This window comes from Mesocricetus auratus, unplaced genomic scaffold (assembly GCF_017639785.1).
Source record: "Mesocricetus auratus isolate SY011 unplaced genomic scaffold, BCM_Maur_2.0 Super-Scaffold_100011, whole genome shotgun sequence".
NCBI lineage: Eukaryota > Metazoa > Chordata > Mammalia > Rodentia > Cricetidae > Mesocricetus > Mesocricetus auratus.
Window position 1 is genome coordinate 59821404 of NW_024429195.1, and position 22908 is coordinate 59844311.

Here is a 22908-nt window from a genome sequence, read left to right on the forward strand (position 1 = left end):
GATGTGTGCTTTTACAGCGCGAATGCCAACATTCAGAAGACAGATCTGCCTGCTTCAGCTGCCTGCAGCTATAGAGACTTGGTCTGTCATTCTCAGAATCAGGACGAGCGTGCTGTGTGAGAGTGTGTGTGAGAGCATCTGTGTTCTCGTGAGGGAGGCAGGCTGGGTGGCTGAGAGTCATTTGATGTGCAGAGGATCCTCGTATAGCATCTCGTTCAGGCTTGGCTCTGAAACCTGTGGCATTCTCGCTTGGCCAGCTGCTGCCGTGCCTCTGTTTTAATTTAGCAGGATGTTGGCTGCCATGGCAGCCAGCAGCATCCACTGCAGCAGCAAGGGAGAACCATAGATCTGAGGATGCAGGTGGAATACTAAAATACGACGGAGGCTCAGGCAGGGCTGGGCTTGGGTGCTTCGTTTCTGCTGTCCATGAGCTCTGCTGCGGAAGCTCTACTTACTGCACTGTGTCAGCTCGTTAAAGGGTTGCAGTCCTAGATCAGGGAAGGGCTGGATAGAGGCAGGGGCGTGGAGCGGGGAACGAGAGACATCCTGCGGTTGCTTCACCACCTTGCCTTTCGGGAACACAGAAGAGATAGAGGCAAATGCGGACTCACCATCCTACTGAGACATACGATTGGATGAAGACAGGAAAACGTAGTTGGCTTCCTGCGCTACTTTTCAGCTGGAGCAGAGTCTTTCGGTAAACTCTTTTTCTGCTTAAGACATATTTACGCAAAAATGTTGTGAGTACTGCAGATCGATGAAGTGATGAGGCAAACTCAGCGGTGGGAAAATGATTTTGTCTACCTCGTCTCGACAGTCTCCTGTGAATGTCTGAGCCTGAGCTTTTGTTGAAGTGCACGTGTTAATTAAAACCAAAAGAAAAGGGGGGAGACACTTACAATTGAGGTGGAAAAAGACAATATGAAGTCCGACTGAAAAGAGGAAGCCAGGAGAACCATGCAGCAGGGAGCTGAGCTCTCTGTGTTCCGGGGTAAAGAAGTAAAGAGAAGAGGAGCTTGCCTTCAGAAACAAAAGTCGCTGACCAACCTTTCCCTCACCAGTGAGGGGGAGAGGAGACCCACTGTGCGCATCTCCAACTGGTTTGGAAACGCTGCAAAGGCGAGCCAGAGAGAATCCAGCTATGCAGCAAGAGGCTCGCTCTCCAGGTTTCTCTCTAGGTCTGTGCAGTCACTGTACCATGGCAGTGGCTCAGCAGCCTGGAGCCTCTTGCCTGCAGGAGGCAGCCAGTCCTGTGCTGATGACACAGAGGACTGGTCTGCACGAAGAGGGCTGGAAGGTGAGAGTGATGAAGACAGCAGGTCCGAAGATGAAAATGGGCCCTCCATGCCAAGCAGCATAAGCCGAAGTTGGGCAGCAGAGGAGGGAGAAAGTTGCCTGAGGGAAGGGACCGCTCACCTGGATGAGGATGTGATCCTCACCATGCTGGGAGATCTGGAGCAGGCCCTTTACACTGACTTACTAGGTGAGTCCAGCTTGCTGGTGGTAGTCAAGAACTTTCCATCTTCTAGACTCGCTTTTTAAAGTGTGTGTGTGTGTGTGTGTGTGTGTGTGTGTGTGTGTGTGTGTGTGGGTGTGGGTGTGGGTGTGTGTGGGTGTGTGGGTGCACGCTTGGAATTTTAATTTCTTCTTTCTTGATTATCCTTGCAAACCAGACTGTGAATAGCAGTTTTGGAATTTAACTTGGAAAAGTAAATCGCCTTGGTTGCCTTGGAAAAGTAAATTGCCTAGACTCTTCACTGATGGAGAGTCTAGTATACCTAGAGGTCACCATGCAACCAACTTAGTCTTTTACAGAGTCTTGTTTAACTTCTCTCAAGGTGACCTCATCTTACATGTGTAAGGAAGGTGGAAGGGTCTCCTGGGTAAATTTTCTGGATGCTTTCATTTGCTTCTTTGGAATTACCAAATAGATGGATGCCCCCATACTGTTTCCGGTACTCTACATGGAGAGGCCTGTTCTCTCTAGCCTAGCCTTGCCTGCCTGCCTGCCTGCCTGCCTTCCTGCCTGCCTTCCTGCCTGCCTTCCTTCCTTCCTGCCCTCCTCCCTTCCTTCCTTTTTCCTTTTTTCTTCCCCACTCCCTCATTTCTTTCTTTCTTTTTTTCTTTCTGTCTGCCTTTCTTTCTTCCTCCCTTTCTTCATATAGGTGGGAGCAGCTGCTCCTGTATCTGACTGTTCCAAGTGATCTGTGGGCATGACTGTTAACTGCTTCATACTTTATAAACTAGGTCCCTGGTGTCACATTCAGTGACATCATTTTTAACTAGATGCAAAGGTTTTTGTGGTGAAACTTTAAATGTCAACCTTGCCAGTTACCTTGGATGTGTACCAAGGAAATGTCCACATTCAATATTTCTACATGCAATTTCCCACTGACATAGATTTGCAGCCTATAGTCTCCTCAAAAATCTCTAAGCATGCAGCCACAGAGCACATCCTATTCTATGTCAGTATGGGTTTTCAGAAAGGACATCAAATGTTGTTTTGGAAGTTGAAAAGAATTATCCCTGCCCAGTGATCTCTTTCTCATTCTCCCCCACCACAAACACACACACACACACACACACACACACACACACACACACACACAGATGGTGCTAAGTACAGATTTGCTTTTATTCTCTCTGTGAACGTCCTGTGACAAGGTGTTTTATGAGGTTGTCTGTGATGTTTTAGGGAACACTTGGAATGGGAAAGTTTAGAGAGACAGCTGAGGCAAATATGGCTCAATTTTTCATGTCAGTTTGGCTTGGGAAGAGTAATGATTCCACTGCTTTCAGAATAGTGATTTCTGAATCTAAATCCTCCAGGTAGTCAGATGCCAGAGGTGTATTCTACAGCACTGTATGGTTTGGGTGATGAGCTGTTTCTCATAAAGAAAGCTCTGCACAGTACAAAGACGAGAGGAATTCTCAATCCACATGTCTTTTGCTCCTTTTTTCTATCTCTGTTTGATCCTCTGGAGCTGTAGAATCAAACAATATTCATCTTTGGGCTTATAAAATTGTAACATTCATCTTGTTCCAAAGTACCTTTCATGTTAGTATTTTCAATGATATGAGGAGAGTGTAATCCCCAGGCAGTTATTTAGGGGTTGCTGTGTTAAATTATTGCAAGATGTGGTTGAATATAAATATGAAACCTTGCTTATTGTGCGTAAATAACATGGATCATTGCTGTCATGGGACAGTCTCCCAAGAGAAGTGTCTAAGCCATGCATTTGAACTGGCGTCTCACTAATCACATTCACATGCTTATTCTCCATAAGGGTTCTCCCTCCCATGCACTGGTGCCAGCATACAAAAATGCAAGTAAGAAGGGGAGGAACACATTCAAACAGTTCTGATATGAATAATCATACTTCCATATCAAGCATGACAAGGAAATTTCCTAGAATGTCAGACTTAAATTTTTTAAAATTCTCATGTGTTCTTGACTAGGTTCTGCCTTTGACTCAAATGGCCTCTTATATGTTAGCTTTGGCCAAGGTTTCATGAGTTCAACATTTTTACTCTTGAGTATCCTAATAAATTAGAATTGCCTAGGGTCTGTGCTTTACATGTATAGAACAATATTTTAAATGCCAGTCTATGACCACTGACCATATTATTTTTTGAGACTGCCAAATGTCAACATTATAAAGACAAGTGAAAATTTTAGCTAAAAATCATGGATGGGATCATTCACAAAACTAGGGTTACTTTTCAAAGTCAGATAGCCTTTCAATAACAATGTGTGCAGAATGACTTCTATAAAGGTTCCAGTTATAGAAATCAGGTTTCACACATATATAATTTGAATTCCATTTAAAGATGGCAGTGTGACAATGTCAATTATAATATGCATAATTAAAGTGTGCACAGTAAGGGCAGACCACCCAAATTAAATTGCTCCATTTTGCAGTACTAGGGAAGCAGAAGCCCACACTGACCCTGCCATCCTGGGAGCTGTTGGAAAGCATTTTGCACCAGTCTTGAGAGTTCAAGTAGATTAGAGAGTACACCATTTTTTTAAAATGGGTGGAAGTCCCTACCACTGTGATTCACAAAGATGAGATGATTCCCTTGGGGAAAATAGTTGGTTTTGAAATTATGTAAATGGGAAGAAATGAAGCACTTTTGTTTAAGTAAATTTCACATCTGTATTGTTCTTAAAACTTTTCTTTATGTGCTTAACAGTTAGATGTGTGCATACGTTATAAGATTTTTCCACCCATTACAAAGCCTTGGTACATCATTTGAGTACCACTGTGAAGGGCATTCCAGACTGTGTAATTATTCCTTAGGGAATTATAAGTATGCTTAGTTTTTATCTTGCCTTTTGTGTGTCACTGAAATTCATTTATTGCAATACATTGTACTTTGGTTAGTATCCTTTATGGAATGGATGAGGTAGCAATCATGGTTTGGTCTGTAATGATGGAGAGCAGAGATCCACCTGTGTGTTTTCCATGAGTGGCACGGTGTCATGTGTGACTCTCACTGGGATTAAAATCAAAGGAGGGAGGGAGGGAAATATTACCACAGTGGCATTTGAGAGAAACTACATAAACAAGACCAGAATTCAACCGGAAGGATAGATGGACCAAACACTCCTATTGTACTACCAAAAGGAAATAGATATGAAAAGCATTCAGGAAAACAATATGCTTACAGTTATTGTCCTTAAAATTATTATTAAAAGCATCTGGAAAATAATTCAAATATCAATTCCAATGTTATACTCATTGACAAACAGTTGGGATGCAGCCTGACTACAGGTGGGTCAGGGGCAGGCAGCATGTAATGACACAGCCCCAGGAGGATGACTCAGGTCCATGCTTTGCAGCTGCCCTCCCTCAGTGATGTCCATTCACATGTCCCTCCTCCTACAGTCTCCTGTGTACATTCATCTTTAACTTTCCTCCCAACTTTAGGCCCACTCTGCTGCTTTTGCCGTTCCGTTGGCTGCAATTACATTCTCTCACCACCCTTTAGGTTTCTCTCTGCAAGCCTTTTTTTAATTCTCCAAAGTAGTAGCACATTAAATAGAAGTGGAAAGGAAAGGTCTCAGTGGCCACTTCTCAGCCACACTATATCACATGAATGAGTATCGTATATGTCAGTCCCAGAGAAGATATGGTTGGCCTCTTGGGACTTATAGATAGTCCCAATTTCTGAGAATGTTAATTTATGAGATCAGAGATTACATAGTTCCAATTCATGTGGGAACATTTATGCCACATACACGGTCCCTTCTTACATTTTTCTATTTCTTAAAATATGTTTTTTAAGGGAAGTCATCTAATATAGTCTCAATTTGTAATAACGATGTTGTGGTTTAGTGTAATTTAACTGTACAAATCTGTACTGACTGTGGGCTGACATCCAGGCTGAGAGTTAGTGGTCAAAGCAGTGATGTTTGCCTGAGATAGACAGAAGAGGAAGCATTAGTAGTTTTTTTAATTATTTGAGTGGTGCCTCCGGATAGTGTTTGTTCAGTTTCTTTCAGTGCTGAATTTATCAAGCAAAACTTTTAAGCAATAGTTGTGGTTCACTCCTCAAAAATATTTTCATCATCAGACCTGCCTGATGTTGGGAAGAGAGGGATGGAGCATTTTCCAGTGTTGAAGATGAAGGTGAAGTAGGGATGCATGCCCCATGTGGGTCACAGATCAGCTCCTTAGAAGGGTTTCTGAGACCCTGCCGCCAACATCTCTACAGGTGTAATTACACAGATGGAATGGATACATGGTCTGAACACTAAGGACGTATATTAATACAATGAATTGGTACCTATAATGTTAAAACAGAGTATATATGTTTGTGTGTGTGATGCATTTTAAATTGCCTGCATGATGATTTTCATAATGCAATTCTCTTTTCTTTACACTTTTCTTTTGAATTTTTTCTACACTCCCCATTCATTGCTTTCAGTCCTTGCCTTCATTTTTCCGTATTAGTCAGTTCATTCTAGTACTTTCCTTCTTTTCTCTCTATTTTCCCTCTCTCTATTTTTTAAATTGAAAACTCATGCAATATATTCTGCTCACTCTTTTCCCTGATCCCCCCTGACCTCCCCACCCACTTAACTCTGCTTCTTAGTCATCTGCAAAATGCAAATCAAAACTACTTGGAGATTTCATTCTTAGACCAGCCAGAATGGCTAAGGTCAATAAAACAAATGACAGTTCATGGTGGTGAGGATGTGGGGGGAAAGGGAGCACTCACCTGCTGCTGGTGGGAGTGCAAACTTGTCCTGCAACTATGGTGGTCCTGCTGTGTTTCCTCTGCCAATTCTATGTCACTCCTTTGTCAAGACTCACCAGCTTCAAATGGACTTGATTGGAGAGTACTATGCAACCAATAATGTTGTTTAGTGACACTTTTGCACCCAAAGGATGGGTGCTCATGTGGAGCACCTGTGGTTACCACAGTATCAGAACCACATGATCAGTGTGGTTACCACGCTATCAGATCCATACTGTCAGTGTGGTTATCAAACTATCACAACTACACTATCAGATCTATACTGTCAGTGTGGTTACCACACTATCACAACCACAAATCAGATCTATACTGCCAGTGTGGTTACCACACTATCATACCCACACTATCAGATCCACACTGTCAGTGTGGTTACCAAACTATCACAGCCACACTATCAGATCCACACTGTCAGTGTGGTTACCACAGTATCAGAAGCACATGATCAGTGTGGTTATGACACTATCAGTGTGGTTACCACACTATCAGATCCACACTGTCAGTGTGGTTACCAAGCTATCACAGCCACACTATCAGATCCACACTGTCAGTGTGGTTACCACACTATCAGAACTTCATGTTTCATGCCTATTGCAAATATGTGTGTTAGGTTTGGATACTTAGGTCTGTGCTTGACCCGTGATGTCACCATGTGGACATTTTAGTTTCCTTTGCCAAGTGTAGAGTTAGTTAAAAATAAAGCTATCCATTGTTGTGAATCTTGGTCAATGAGTCTAATATGACAATTAGAAACGTTTCTGTGAGAAAAGGCATCTCAGCATTCTCCACTGCCTCGTGTGTATTACCAGGTAAGGAAGTGCATCTCAGCTACTCCAGGTGTGCTTAAAAATGGATCATTGTTGAAGTCAGAGGATCCAAATAATTTTCAACTTTAGAATTCACTCCAGAGACTGAAAGTACTATACATTGTGTTTGCAATTGTCTTTAATGCTCCAATAACTATGATCATACACTGATGAGTAATATCATAGTTTCAAGACTTCTGGATTTTTATTGGTGATATTATATGTTTTGCTATTACAAAAATGGATGACAATTCTCAGATGATAGGAGTAATCTGGAATTTTCTACCTGTCATTTTGGTTTGAAGTAGAGGGGTTTATGTCACTCATCTGTGTAAATAAATGTCCTTGAACACACCATACCATGAACAATGGATTTATCATGCTCATTTCCAGGTGAAGACCCTGAAACTAGAAGAATGCGCACGGTCAAGAACATAGCAGATCTGAGGCAGAACTTGGAAGAGACAATGTCTAGTCTTCGTGGGACCCAGATAAGCCACAGGTACTCGAAGTTCTACCTATCTTCAGGTGGATTAAAAAAATGACTCTTCTTATGATGACAGAGAAGAAATCTGGTATTGTTTACTATTCTCTTCTTCAATTTATAGTGATGATCAGCTATCAATAACCCTTAAGGTGAGAGATGTCAGATACTTTTTTCTTCTCTCCATCTTGTCTCCGGTAGAACTTCCTTGTTAGACTTAGTTAGCTGGTCAACTACAACTGTTTCGAGTGAGATATTTTTCATGTCTTCCAGACCACTGGAAGGTGGCTGGTAGGGATCCACACAAAGGTGCCCACAACTAACTTTTTGCATTGGTCTGATAAATCTTAAGGTCGGTAAAATTCTGCATTTCACTTTTCAAGAGTGAAACACTACTTGATTAATGTAAAATGTACTGGTGGTCTTTCTTTTGAAAGCAATCACTTCAGATAAATGTGACTTCCTACATTTTGACATCTGCAGAGATGACTGGAATCCTAAAATGAATCTGTGTACTATTCACATTCATAAAAGTGATGAATTTCTAGCTAGGCAATCAACTCTAGCCTTTCCTGTCATCTTGTGTCTTGGTCTGTGGCCTTGGTGAACCAGAGTCTAGTTATCTCTCCATTTTGTTTGACAGCACCCTGGAGACAACATTTGATACTACCGTGACAACTGAAGTGAATGGAAGGACCATCCCCAATCTGACAGGCAGACCAACTCCCATGACCTGGAGACTGGGGCAGGCATGTCCACGTCTTCAGGCTGGGGATGCCCCGTCCATGGGCGCTGGATATCCTCGAAGTGGTACCAGTCGATTCATCCACACAGACCCGTCCAGGTTCATGTACACAACACCTCTCCGCAGAGCTGCTGTCTCTCGTCTGGGAAACATGTCACAAATAGACATGAGTGAGAAAGCAAGCAGTGACCTGGATGTGTCTTCTGAAGTGGATGTTGGTGGATACATGAGTGATGGTGACATCCTTGGGAAGAGTCTGAGAGCTGACGACATCAACAGTGGGTAAGTGGCCCTGAGCATGGCAACCTTGTTGGTCCAAGAGGGATGTGTGAGGATGTGTTGGCTATGAAGAGGACATAGATACCACCTAGGTCGTGAGAAAACATTGGTATTCTGACATGGTCTGTGATATGTTAGGACATCTTCAGCTCCTTCATAGAAAGTAAAATACTAAAGGTTTCTAAAGGTTCTTTTGATAAGCCATTAAGTGTCTCTGCTGTTCATCTAGAGTAGTGGCTCTCAACCTGCAAATCAATGACCTCTTTCACAGGGCTTGCCTAGGACCATTGGAAAACATATTTACATTATGATTCATAGCTGTAGCCAAATTACAATTATGGAGTAGCAATGAAATGTGATTGGGAGTCACCACAGCATGAAAAAACTCTATTAATGGGTCATAGCATTAGGAAGATTGAGAACCACTGGTCTAGAGAAATGCATATGGCCTGTATTTTTAATAGTAGTCTTACCCGTTCCTAAGTAACAGATTTTATAGTTACTTTGGGTGTGGGAAGGAGGTAGGAGTTTTTCTGAACTGCTTGAGTTTCTGGTTTTGATCTGGCTGCCTCTGTCTTACTGCCTTGAGGAATAAATACTTTGTGGCATTGTTCAATGGAGAGCATCCAGTTTAATTTCAGGGAAAATATTTCAGAGTTAAAGGTTCTTTAAGGTTTTGATTGCATTTTGTTTATTTCTGGTTTGTGTGTATGTGTGTGGGCTTGTGTATACAATGGTGAACATGTGGAGTTCAGAGGACAGCTTGCGGCAGTCAGTTATCTCTTTCTATCATGTGGGTCCCAGGGATGTAACTCAGATCATGTGGTTGGCAGTAGATTCCTTTTTTCTTTCACCTGTCTCTACAGTCCCAGAGTTGAAAGTTTAGATTGACTGATTTGTTCTTTGGTGATGTTTTCAGACTTTCCAATAGTTTGGTCTTTTCTTTCTTTTTCCTATAATATTCCAACAATAATAATTTGTGATTCTAAAATTCTTAATGTGTTTTAGCAACTTGAATAACTTGGTTTAGTCAGATGATGAGTTTTGGAAGCAGTAGGGCATTCTATGAAAACTAATCCAGGGCTGGTGAGATGTCTCAGTAGGTAAAAGCACTTTCCACCAAGTTGTGGTGAAGTTCAATGCCTGGTGTCTTGGTGAAGGAGAGAATTGACTCCTACAGGCTGTCCTCTGATCTCCACACATATGCCATGAAATGTGCACATACAGAGGCAGAGAGAATTGATAAATATAACCAAAGAAACACTACTCTTATAATTGCAATTATGATTTTGAGCACCCCCTTTTCAATGATTTAATAGTACACATATTTATTTGTATACAAATCTGTATTTGTCCATATATGCCCATACCCAACTGAGTTCTGCATATGATAGATATTACAAGCAACCAAACCCACAGGACCATCCTATATTTTCCAGGCTCATGATTATATTAGTTAACACTTATTTGTATTTAGACAAGTCTCAAAATCTCAGTACCATGACAATGGAGCTCATTTCTCTGTCATGTAAAGCAGTCCTGGCTTTTCCTTTCATTATATTTTACTTGCTTTTTTGTGTGTGTGCATGAGAGCATGTCTGTGGGTAAACACATGCCATGGTGCACATGTAGAGACCAGAAGATAACTTATGGGAATCAGGTTCATTCCTACCACCCAAGTGAGTCCTGGTAATCCAACACAGGTTCTCAGGCTTCAGCAGCAGATTCCTTCACTGAGTCATCTTGCTGGCTCTGTCCCTGATGTTTTTGATCTTTATGTAAAGAACATAAACCGCAATCATTTAGGGAATAAGAATTATGATAATTCTGCTCTTATCGAATCAGGTTTCTAGTATCACCCTGACCATTACCATTAAGTCAACAAATAGCAAAGGAGATGAAGAAAATACTGTGAGAGAATATCTTGTCTTAGTCCTTCCTGAAGGTTTTGTAGTTCACTTCTGCCTACACTCATGTCCAGGGTACCTTTAGGACTGTAGCTTCCTGAGAGAGGCAATAAAACATGGCTTAACTGTGTGCCTTAGAGAAAAGGAAACTAATTTGATGACAGCTGGCTGTCACCCCTACTGAGTCGCCTACTGAGTAAAAAAAGCAATGTTTTTAGACCCTTTGTCCTATTTGGCTTGTTTCCTTTTTCATTTCGAGCCTCATTCACACTTTTGGTCCCTTTTGTCTTGTCACCACCAGTCATTCTTAGGAAGTCTGTTATATGTGCATCGGTGAGCTACATGCTTATGAATGAAAGTTGTATCAAAAGTTCCATGGGAGATAGTCAGCATTTTTGCTCTTTCCATTGTTAGAGGAGTTTGAGTATGAAACTTCTCTCCTTTTGTGATATAGAGGATACTGAGACCAACTTTTAAAGCATGGCAGAGTTCTGTTCTCTAGGTGAAAGGTAGCTGATCATGTTCTAAATAGAATCTGGCTGGTCTTAGCTAGAGGCTGATAGGAGGACATTGTGCGGAGAACCATTTCAGAGTATGTAGTAAGTCACTGATGAAAACTCAATGTAGAATTGAAATGTGGGGCAGACGAGAAGATCAATTTGCTAGCACTTTGGGTGATATGAAAAGTATTGCTATATCTCATTTAAAAAATTGAATCAGAAGCTTGCTTGCTCTTCACAATTTTCCAAGTATATTTTGCTGATTAAAGGAACAAAAGGCTTATTGTTTAAATGTCTAAAAAGATGCTTTATTTAGCCACAACACTAGGAATATTATGAGGTCATTGCAAATGAGAATGAAGTTGCATTTTTCATGTAGTCAGGATAGGAATGATAACATGACTTGGTTGGTATTCTCTGAATTCAACATTTCTTCAAGCATGCAGCAGCTTCTTTATCTCGGATTTCTCCTTTTGAAATTACTTCACACGCTTGGGAATGTGAAGCCGTTAGTAATTAGGAATTAGTCAGAGGAAGAGCTCTTACTTATAATGAGTTGAAAAGGTACATTTGTAAAGTAACAAAAGAAAAATTGAGAGAAAAGTTATATGTTTTAAATGAGGTAAAATTGAAGTTATCTTTAGATTCACAATGATCAATATTTCTGTGCAGATGACCAAAGATTAAAATTCTGTTTAAGCCATTTGACCTAAACAAGAAAAAAAATGAAGAATTCTGAGGAACAAAACTGAAAAATGCTAAGTGGAATATACTTCAGTCCTGCTATGCTTCTCCCTCAATTGTCCTAACAACTTGGGGTGATTGAATGGGCACAGTATTTGAAAGGCCCTAGAACCTGAGTGTATGTTTCATGTGAACTCATGAGTTCCCAACAAAAACTCTTTCTCTAATTTCATATTTAAGTACTATCCATTTTGTGTTAACATGGAAGCTTCCATAGAATAGCTGCCAATGAGTCACTATTCATACAGTGCTATTCCATGATAGGCAATGCTCTTTGGCACATATACACTACAGAGACAAATATATATATACACCTGCATGCATATACATGTACAAATACATACATTCTCATATATCACATTTACATACACATATATACACATACATATACATGCTTATACACATAGATATACATATGCATATATTCAACATGTTACTTTTACCATTTGCTATCTCAACATAGTCAGAAGTAAGTTTATTATAGTAAACTACCATTTCCTATCTCAAACCATAGGAAATCCTCAAACTATAAAAGGGCTGAGCTCCTGTCTCCTCCTACCTTATATTCTTCTCTCCAGCCAGCCATATCACTTCCTGTCTCCATCTCCCTAGTGTTGAAATTGAAGGTGTACGCTCCGTTTCTGTTTTAGACTGGTTAAATCTCATGCAAACCAATGTGGACTTGAACTCCTGATCTTTCTGATTCCACCTGCCAAGTGGTGGGATTAAAGGCATATGCCACAACTGCCTGAACTCTCTGGTTAACTAGGGGCTAGCTTCACCCTCTGATCTGCAGGCAAGATTTATATGCTGAAGCACAAACAAAATATCACCACACTTGGTCAACGTAGCTAGTTTTCTTATGACATTTTTGAACACGTTTAGTTTGGTTGATTCCCTTCCACTCCACCTGCACTGTTTCTCTAACTCCCTGCATACCACATTACAGTTGTACAGTTCCATTGAAGTGTTTCGTTCTATTGTCATGTCTCATTGTTCTATTATTCTCCATACATCACTTTTTTATTGTCAGTTTTTGTGGCTACTGCCTATGCTATGGGAGCTTCTTAAGAAAATTCTTACCTGTCCCTGTAATTTGAAGACTTTCTCTATTTTTTTTCCTCTAGCAGTCTTAATATTTAGGGTTTTACATTTATTTATTTTACTTACTGCGTATTTTTGTGTGTAGGGGGTGTCTGTGTCTGTGTCTGTGTGTGTATGTATGTGTTTCTGTTTGTGTCTGTGTGTATGAATTTGTGTGTGTGTGTGTATGTGGTGTATGTTTGTATGTGTGTGTCTGTGTCTATGTGTGTGTTTCTGTTTGTGTTTGTGTGTGTGAATTTCTGTGTAGGTGTGTATTTCTGTATATGTTTGTGGTGTGTGTGTGTGTGTGTGTGTGTGTGTGTGTGTAAATGTGTGGGCACATGTCTACTCAGAGGTAAGACAGCTTTCTGTTCTGCCATGTTTGATGCCAGCTTTTCAGGCTTAGCAGCAAGCCTGTTTCCCTGGTGAGCCGTCTTTCCAGCCTATGTTTATGTTTTAAATTAAGGTTTTTTTTTCCATTTTGAGCTGATTATTTTGCAGGGTGAGTAATATCAATATAATTCATTTTTTCTTCCAGTAGCTATCCACATTTTAATTGTTTTGTATTTTTATCATTGTTTGGGAATTTCATGCAACATGCTTTGATCGTATTCACCCTCCCACCCCTACTCTACCTAATCATTCCTCCTATACTACCCTTCCAAATTTTGTTCATTATGGGGGACATCTTCCAAAACCATTTTTCATGTCCATTCCTGCCTTATTTGTAATAGCTAGAAAATGCCATCATTCTATAAACTAACTATAATCATCTAAAAACGAATGAGTAGGTAATGAAAAGTGTTACATATATATGCTGGGACATTTAGCTATTAAAAATTATGAAATTTGTAGGTAAATGGATGGAATTGGAGATATATGTGTGTGTGTGTGTGTGTGTGTGTGTGTGTGTGTGTGTATTGAGGTAACCTGTCTGATATGTATATACCAGCTTCAAAACTTTACATTGTGCATTTAACTTGGGGTACCTACAGGGTCCAGGAAACTGGAAAACGGGACATAGTGGGGGAGGGTGCTGCAGGGAGAGACACTATTAAATGTTGGAGCATTTGCACTCTTCATTTAAAATGCTTATAGCTTTGTTGATACACGTGAATGACTTAACATAGGTTCTAAGGCAGGGCAGTGATAGTACATGCCTTTAAGCCTTGCATTCTGGTGTCAGAGACTGGTAGATCTCTGAGTTTGAGGACATCCTGGTCTACAGAGTGAGTTCCAGGACAGGACTATGCAGGGGAACCCTGTCTTAAAGAGTAAAATAAAACAAACAAACAAAAAAAATAGGTCCTAGTGACATATGGGACATTCCATACATTTTTGTTACAATTTTATGGAAGTTACCAGTTATGGCATAACTTACTTATCTAACAAATTAATGTCAGTAAAGTTTCATTAATTTTATGAACTTCAAGTAGTAAAAACATGTCATTTGACCAGTAAAACTACCTCTCTCTTATTTGGTACAAGATATATGACTCCCAAACTTGTTAAAAATATAGACAAGAAAAGAAAATAGTAGGTAAAAGTTTATTGACTTGTTGAGTAAAGAGTATTATTTTAAAATAAGCTTTACTTCTTTCCAAAGAGAGTATTTGTATATGAAGGGGTTTAATAGCATTTGTTTTGAATAGTTGTTGAAAATTCACATTGTAGTAGGTTTATTAAGTCATGTAGATAAGGTCATTTAATTTTCTGTTGATAATGTCGTGTTGGCAATTCTCTTCAGGTACATGACGGATGGTGGGCTCAACCTATATACCAGAAGCCTGAACCGAGGACCAGATACAGCATCTTCCAGGGATGTCATGCAGCGAGGAGTTCATGATGTGACAGTGGATGCAGACAGGTAATTCTGTCAGCATGGAAGATGCTGATGTGCATAAAGCCATTTCAGAAATAAGGTCACAAGAGATTTTCTGTGTGAACTATAACTTCTACTTTGCAATATTCTGAAAACAAAGACAGTTTCATTTGCTAGAATATAGTTGGATAATAGAGGATAAAAAATACACTGTTGACAGAAAACACTTAAAATTCCAGTTTCTTTAAGAGGAAATTTAAAGGCATCTACTTATCTTCCTCATTTGAAAAGAACAACCCAACATTGTTAATGTTTTTCCATCAGTTCCGATGCACTTAGTTGTACCTGGAGGCTAATTACAGAAGTATAAAAATGTATTGCAAACCATCAATTACAATAAGTACAGTGAGCTCGATGCTTCTCCTGAGATTACTTTGAAGGCATGCCACTCTTGCTTTAGGCTAGCATCTTGTTCTCTATTATCTCCAGTTCCTTAAGGAGGGTGTGTGTGTGTGTGTGTGTGTGTGTGTGTGTGTGTGTGTGTGTGTGCACGCACACTCGCACATACATTTCAGACATAGTCATTTTTTCCTGGAGCTGTTCTGTTGACTTTTATCGGAATCATCATTACCTGAGATCAGCGTCTTTGACAACTGACATAAAATATATTTCTGATCTTGATTTATTTAGCATTTCACTCCAAATTTTTTATTTTATTGAGCAAGAGAACATTACACATTTCTATAAGTAATACCAACCATAGAAGAGTTCTTCAATTGGCCATTTAAGATAGAGGCAACATCTCACAACTTAAGATAGGCACATTATGGAATAAGATTGGGTACAATTTCATGTATTCTTTTACAGCTATACCCAAATGAGGTAGTGAATTCTGATATTAGTTTTTAGTTTCTTCTGACTCATTCTCTATCAATATCTTCAATCATGTTAGACATAAGAGCAACCCCAGCTCTCACCTTTCCCCACACATTATCCCAGTCTGCATAGTCTCTGTGTGTGAGTGCACATCTTTGTATGTGCATGTGAAGTGTGTCACTTTGTGTGGAAACATTTCTCCCCTCTCCACTCAGAAATTTTTCAGATGTATCTGGTCACGGAATGTTACAGTGACTTCATTTGTAACCCTCGAACTCCTTTTTCATTCTTTGAACAATCTAAACTAATTTCTAACTCAGAGCATTGCCTTGCATTTATGTCTGTGCACCACAGGGCACACAGAGGTCAGAAAAGGGTATCGGATCCACTGGAGCTGGAATTACAGATGATTGTGATCCCCGTGTGGGGAATTGAACTTATGTCCTCTGAAAGAGAAAACTAGTGCTCTTAACCATTGAGCCATCTCTCCAGCCCACAAATTATTTATGGTTAGTTCTGTTGATTGATTTTTGAAGAACTTATGCTTTGAATAAAGGTAGACAATAAAGAGTAGCTAAATACTTCTTGCTACTAAATTGAAAATGAATACCCCTCTAGAAAAATAGGGCTTTCAGGATCTGACAATAGTGTATTTAAAGTATAGTATTGCTTCTAGCTATGCCAGTTCCTTTATTTGCTATATGAACCCACCCATCCTAACTCTGTGTCGTTTGTCACCTGTGATTAGAGAATATGAGTAATCATTGAAGCAGGGTGGAGATATTCAAGAACATACACTAATAAATTGGACAGTAGTGTATGAAGCCTTGAAAACACAGTATAACTTAAATAGCTTCTTTTAGAAAGCCTGAGATTTTCCTATACATAGCCTATGGAGGAGATCAGAAGGAATTGTGAGAAGAATAAAGAAGCATATAGAAGAAATTAAAATGGAAGACACCTGGAGAACAGTACCCTCTGAATCAACTAAGTAAGGCCCATATCAGCTCTCAGAGACTGAAGCAGCAAGCATAGGGCTTGCAGGGGTCTTCACCAGGTTTTGTTTGTATAATTATAGCAGCAATTCTCAGCCTGTGGAGTCAAGACCACTTGGAGGGTTGAATGACCCTGTCATGGGGGCTAAAGAAGGCCATCAAAAACACAGATATTTACGTTATAATCCACAACAGTAGGAAAATTACAGTTATGAAGTCAGTAGGAATAACAAGAAATAAAGGAGGTAGAGTGTCAGGCCTAGTCATTTGAGGAATAAATCATACTATGATTTTTCCCATTTTGATTCATTTTTAAATGTTAAAACAAAAGCACATACCATTATTGTATTTTAAAATGAATTCTCTTGCACCAGTGTAAGAGCTACAGCTGGTGATGATGTCACTATGCAGAATGTGATGTCATCAGCTGGGAGAAGCTATTCAATAGGAAGAAGTGTGAAAAACTGTTATCTCAGTCTCAAAGTTAGCATTAATGCAAACAGTGCAAATCTAAGGTCAGTGACCTAATCTGAGCATGTCTCAGAAGAGCTGCCCTCAAGCTGGCCCAAGGCTTGCTTATTTTGGTAATAATTAAGATGTATTAAATTATTATGTGCATCAACACTGTGCCCTGGAAAATCACCTTTGAATTTCTGTGTAGAATGAGAAACCAAGCCCTCAATGTGCGTCTCTGACATCTAAAGGGTACATAAAGAAAAATGAAACCGTGGCGGAGGTAAATTGAGCTCTGTTGTAAAGAGTACGGAATAATCAGAGTTAGTGAAGCATCCGGAAAGAGGGAATGGAAAGCAATGCTAGATGTTGTGGAGAAAGGACACTAGCATTTGTTTCTTACCAGTCACCTTACCTGACCTAGTACTCATGAAATGGCAATGGAAATGCTAGGCTTGGAAACAGAACTCAGTTGGATGCTAAAGAAAGTGGAACAGTGAATGGAAGGTGGGAGCTCATGCAGACAGCAGTGAGGGCAAGGACAAAAGTCAGATCAGCCGTGAAGAAGATGCTGAGTTGCTCTGCTCTCCGGGAGATTAATTTTGCTCCCTTTTCCTCACTGGAAAGCATCTTAATAAAGGAAAGATTTATTTTGGTTTATGGTTTCAGAGTGTGCCTTCTATCTTGGCAGGAAAGGCATAATAGAACCGTTTATTAGGGCCAGAAAGAAACAGTAGTGACAGAGGAAGGGACCAGGCAAAGGACCAGCACCGAAAGACATGCTTCCCATCCCCCAGTTGAATTCTTTTTTTTTTTTTGTAGCTGTGAATTTTTTTATTTTAATTTTAAATAGCTTGTTTTACATGTCAATCCCAGTTCCCTCTCCCTCCCCTCCTCCCGCACCCCTCCATCCCCTCCCCCAGCCTTCCATCCTATTGCCAATTCCTTCCACAGGAGATATCTAGAGTAGGGTCCAGGCACGCCCCTAAGAGTCCAGGCTGAGAGAGCATCCCTCTTTGTGCTATGGGCACACGATGTCTGTTTGTATTCCAGGGATAGACACTGATCCACTGCTCAGGGCCCCATAGGTTGTCCAGGCCTCCTCACTGACTCTCACATTCGGGGGGGTTCCAGATCAGTCCCATGCTGGCCTCCCCGCTGTCGGTCTGGAGTCCAAGAGCTCTCCCCTGTTCAGATCAGCTGTCTCTGCTGGTTTTGCCAGCCCATTCTTTGCCAATTTGCTCATCGCTCCTCTCTCTCTGTCACTGAGTTCCTTGGGTTCAGTTCAGTGTTTAGCTATGGGTGTTTGCCTCTGCTTCCATCAGTCACTGGATGAAGGCTCCCCGATGGTTATAGACATCAAGTTCATTATCAGGAATGGGCATTCAAGGTGGTCTCTCCACTATTGCTTAGCTTGCCAATTGGTGCCATCCCTTTAGATCACTAGAGGTCACTCTGGTGCCTGATCTGTCTTCTAACCTATGATTCCCTCTTCCTCCTATTCTACCCCCCCACTCAACCTTCTTGTTCTCCCATGACCTACTCTCTCTCCCTTCCCCTCCCCCCTCTTCTTCCCAGTTCCCACTTCCCCCCATCCCTCGCCCTGTTCCCCATCTGTTCAGAGGATCTTGCCTCATTTCTCTTCTCTTGGGTACTATGCATATCTTTTAGGTTCTTTCCTGTTTCCCAGACTCTCTATCAGTGCAAGTGCAGACTAGCACTCTCCTGATACATGTCTAAAATCCATATAAGAGTGAGTACATACCATGTATTCTTTATACCATATTATCCTTTTCACAACTGCCTAGAAATGGCATCATATAAATCCACAGATGGATTAAATCATGCCTGAGGTCAGAGATCTGAGGATCCGAGTTCCCGTGGAAAAGACCTGGACAAGTGTGCTTCATGATACCTTGCTCCTTAATCTAGATTGACAGTGATAATTAAACATCATAGATATGCAAGTATCTGAGCTTGCATAATGAATTCCTGGAAAAACTGGGGCAGCATTTCTTAACCTATATGTTATGGCCTTTTAAGGCTTGCATATCAGATATCCTTGATATCATATGTTTACAGTACAATTCATAACAGTAGCAAAATTATAATTATGAAGTAACAAGGAAATAAATTCATGGCTGTGGATAACTAAAGCATGAGGAACTGTACTAAAGGGCCACAGCACTGTAAGTTTGAGATCCACTGAACTCAGGGGGAGATTTCATATGTAAGATACTAAAAGAATTTGGAAAGAGATTATAGACATTCTATAGATTTGATATCTATGCTTCCTCTCTTGATATTTGGATATGGGATCTTAGAAATATATTATATCATGAGAGTAGGATCTTTATGAATGTATTTATTTCTCTAGAAAAGCAGATCTCCAGAGAGCTAACTATCACTTTCAATGTGAAGTAATAAATAAATAAATCTCTGTCTGTGTTTAAAAAAAAACAACTAAGCAGACACCATATCTGTTGACTCAAAGAGTTCTGTTCTTCTAGCCTCTACAATTGAGAAACAAAAGAATGCTGTTTCAAAGCCACTACGTCTATGGTATTTTGTTATAGAAGTCTGGACAGACAACCAAGGTGTAGCTGTCTGAAAGGAGAGTTAGTTGTTTTGAATAGAAATGGTGTTGTTGACATTAGTATAGAAGGGTAGGAAAATACCTGGAGTTTCTAATTCTGTTCCTCTGCAGAAACTCAACTGCTACTGAAAATTGAGGTTAGAGTACTAAGAAATCAGTTCAAATTTACAATTACTGCTGAATGTTAATGAAAATATTAAAGATAAAACCTTTCCAGAGAGATATCAAAAGCTTAGTTAAAATGATACTGACTTCATTGAGATCAAAATTATGGGGCAAAAATTACACAATATGAATGTACACTTGAGTGACTTTTAGTAAATATACACAAATATGCCCATAACCAGTTATAGAATATTCCCTTACCCCATAAAGGTCCCTAATGTCTTTTCCCAAGCTCTACTCAGATACTCAACTACACTTGTGCTGTAGTCTACACAATTATCTTTCCTGTACACTTTACATAAATGGGTTCTTACAGTCCATAGTCTTAGACCTGTTGTTTCCTTTACTAAGTTTCCTACTGAGGTTCAAGCATGAAGTATATCTCACTATTTTTTCTTTATTGCCAAGTGATATACCATTTAATGGATATCATTGGTATAGTATGTTATTTATTCACCAGATGGTGGATAATTTAATTATTCCCATACTCCAACCATTTAGAATAATGCTGCTATAAACATTCATGGGTAAATCTTGGTTGGGTATGCATTTCATTTCTCCTGTATTGATACCTAGATATTTAATCTCTAGGTCTTATGACAAATTTGTTTCAGTTTTTAAATAATTTCCTATCTTCCAATTTGCCACATAGTGTCAATCCTGTTGGTAATTTAAGATAATTCCAGTTTTCTATTATAAGTGTTTTTAATGGATACATGGCTTCTTTTTGAAATGTTTATTTCAATATTTTGGGCATTGGAATTTAGATATATTCTATTTAGTGAGTTTTAAATTATTTTAAAAGTATATTTCATATGCAATTCCTTTGTAAAAGTGATAACATGAGTTAATAGATTTTCTATACCTTCCTGTAATGATATAAAGCACAAAATCTTAAATTTGGATGTTTGCACTTTATTCTTTTTTGTACTAAGAATTCTTCACATGACTTAGGCAGTTAACACTTGAAACAATTAGTTTATAGTAAAGTCAAAAGTGTACATGCTTTTTGATGCTTTACTCAGGCCTGAGTAGAAGAGCAGAAGTAAATTTTCCCAGAATTGACAACTGGCTGATTGAGTTTAGTAATATATATTCTTTTGGGGTTTTTTTGTGTAATTGATTGGTTGGCTTTTGAGACAGGGTCTTGGAATATAACCTAGGTTAACCTTGAACTCTCTTAGCCCATCTCAGCTATTTGACTTATGGAGATTGCAGTCATATGCCACCATTTGTGAATATATATATATATTTGTGAATATATATAAATAGTACATATTTATATGATGTTAAATGATTAAGATTGGGTATAAGCTGAATTGAGATTGACGTGAAGAACAAAATGCTGATAACCATGAGACAAATGTTTCTAAAATACAGTGGGAGTTTCTAAGTTCATGGGGATGTATAATGAAGACTGGAAATGAGATGACTCCTCTTCTTACAGTGAAGTAGGAAACATATAGTCACACTGAGTGTCTAAATCTACCATTGATAATAATGGGCAGAACATTGCCATTACAAAGAGACTCACAGAACATTGTCATAACTGTGTGGGAGAACATGCAAAAGGGTGGGAAGCCTTTGCTGTTCCCATACCTGCTCCACACAGAAAAAAAAGTCAACATATTTCTCCTAAGATGGCAAGCAAATATTTTATGGGTCAGATTCATTATGTTTGCCTTTAGTCTGTGTACACTATAATGGCTCGCTCTGTTCTGTGTTCGTTTGCTCTAGCTTAATCACAGAATCAGTGTAGTCACATACCTTAAGTATTTCCTTCATTATCTTATTAGCTTTCAATAGTAATTAAACGCAAATAAAAAAGTAATAGGCTGAGGTGAAAAATTGATAAGGTAAATGTCATTACTTCATTTCATATCTAACGCCCTGCCTTTTTGCTCATAGATCTTACCTCTAAATAAAGAGTGTTAAATGAAAAACATTAGGGACATATAAAAATTATTTTTGATGTCCTTTTATCCTCCATTTTATACTATGCTCACATCTCGGGCTTATGTGCTGATGCTGAACTTCCCCTCACCCCATTATCAGTGCCGGCTGGTCCCATAGTAAGTAAATATATAAACTTCATGTGAGGCATAACTCCTAAAGTTAGATCATACCACACATGTACTGAGATACTGTACTCAGCATCTTGACTTCAGAAGGGCATTAGAATGAGGATTGTGGATATCTTATATACTATTGATTCAAAGCATTCACTGACAATGCAACTATCCTGGCTCATAGATGTGCTTTAATTGGAATTCCTTCAGTATCTTTCAGAACAAAAGAACCAGCATACAAGTGTTATAAATGCTACATGACCTCTTTGAAAAACCCATTGGCAGGCAAAGTATATATAGGAAATAAATAAAATCTTAAAGGATCAGTTTGAGCCAGGGTGCTACTGCAAATGTATACAATTGTAATTCTGGCATTTGTAATTTTGGAGGGTGAGGGAGGAGGATTGTAATTAGGGAGCAGACTCTGTGATATCCCCATTTTAAGGTCTCCTGAACTAAATAGTAAAACCGATCTCAGAATTGTCTTGATATTAAGATTGGGCAAAATACAACTTTGTCTTTATATAATTGTTTTTCCAATAAAAGTCATAGTCTTAGTCCTCTTGTTTATATCCACCATATATTTACAATATTATTTATTGTTGAACCTTTGTAAAACAGTAATGATAATAGAAGAAGCATAGGAGTCAAGGTTGTTATACTAAAAGTAGCACAGAAGACTCAGCTTGTACTGCAAATGTGATATGTTATTTAAATACATTATTCTATCTTGTAACAGCCCCATGATATTTTTAGTACTACCTTTTAGTAACACTAAATATTAACTCTAGTAAGAGTAAATACTACTAAAGAAGAGTTCCTAAATCAAGTAATTTACCTAATGAATTTGTTGATGAACCCTGAGGACTTATCTTGAACCCAGTCCCTATATTTTTACTGTTATTTAAATTAACTAATTAGATCAAGACTCTCATAATGCCTTAATGAAAATTTCTGATTTTTGTGAAAAACCTTCCTTGTTATTCTAAATGTATCTGCTTAGACTATGAACAGACATTTCAGTTCCTCTCCACAAAAAGGAGGGGAAAGTGAGTTAGCCTAGTATCTGGATATATTCTGCATCCACTACAAACTGTCAATAGATGTAAAAACACAGGCA

General features: G+C 39.2%; 1 protein-coding gene across 7 annotated transcripts in view; it reads left to right on the forward strand.

The window, feature by feature from the left end:
• Positions 1-22908, forward strand: part of Nav3 (neuron navigator 3) — a 698200-nt gene that overhangs the window by 560978 nt on the left and 114314 nt on the right. For all 7 annotated transcript variants that reach the window (XM_013111900.3, XM_040754919.1, XM_040754921.1 and 4 more), the window contains 3 exons: positions 7464-7572; positions 8198-8581; positions 14560-14679. In XM_013111900.3, the coding sequence (XP_012967354.2) occupies positions 7464-7572; positions 8198-8581; positions 14560-14679 (613 nt within the window). The remainder of the gene's footprint in view (positions 1-7463; positions 7573-8197; positions 8582-14559; positions 14680-22908) is intronic.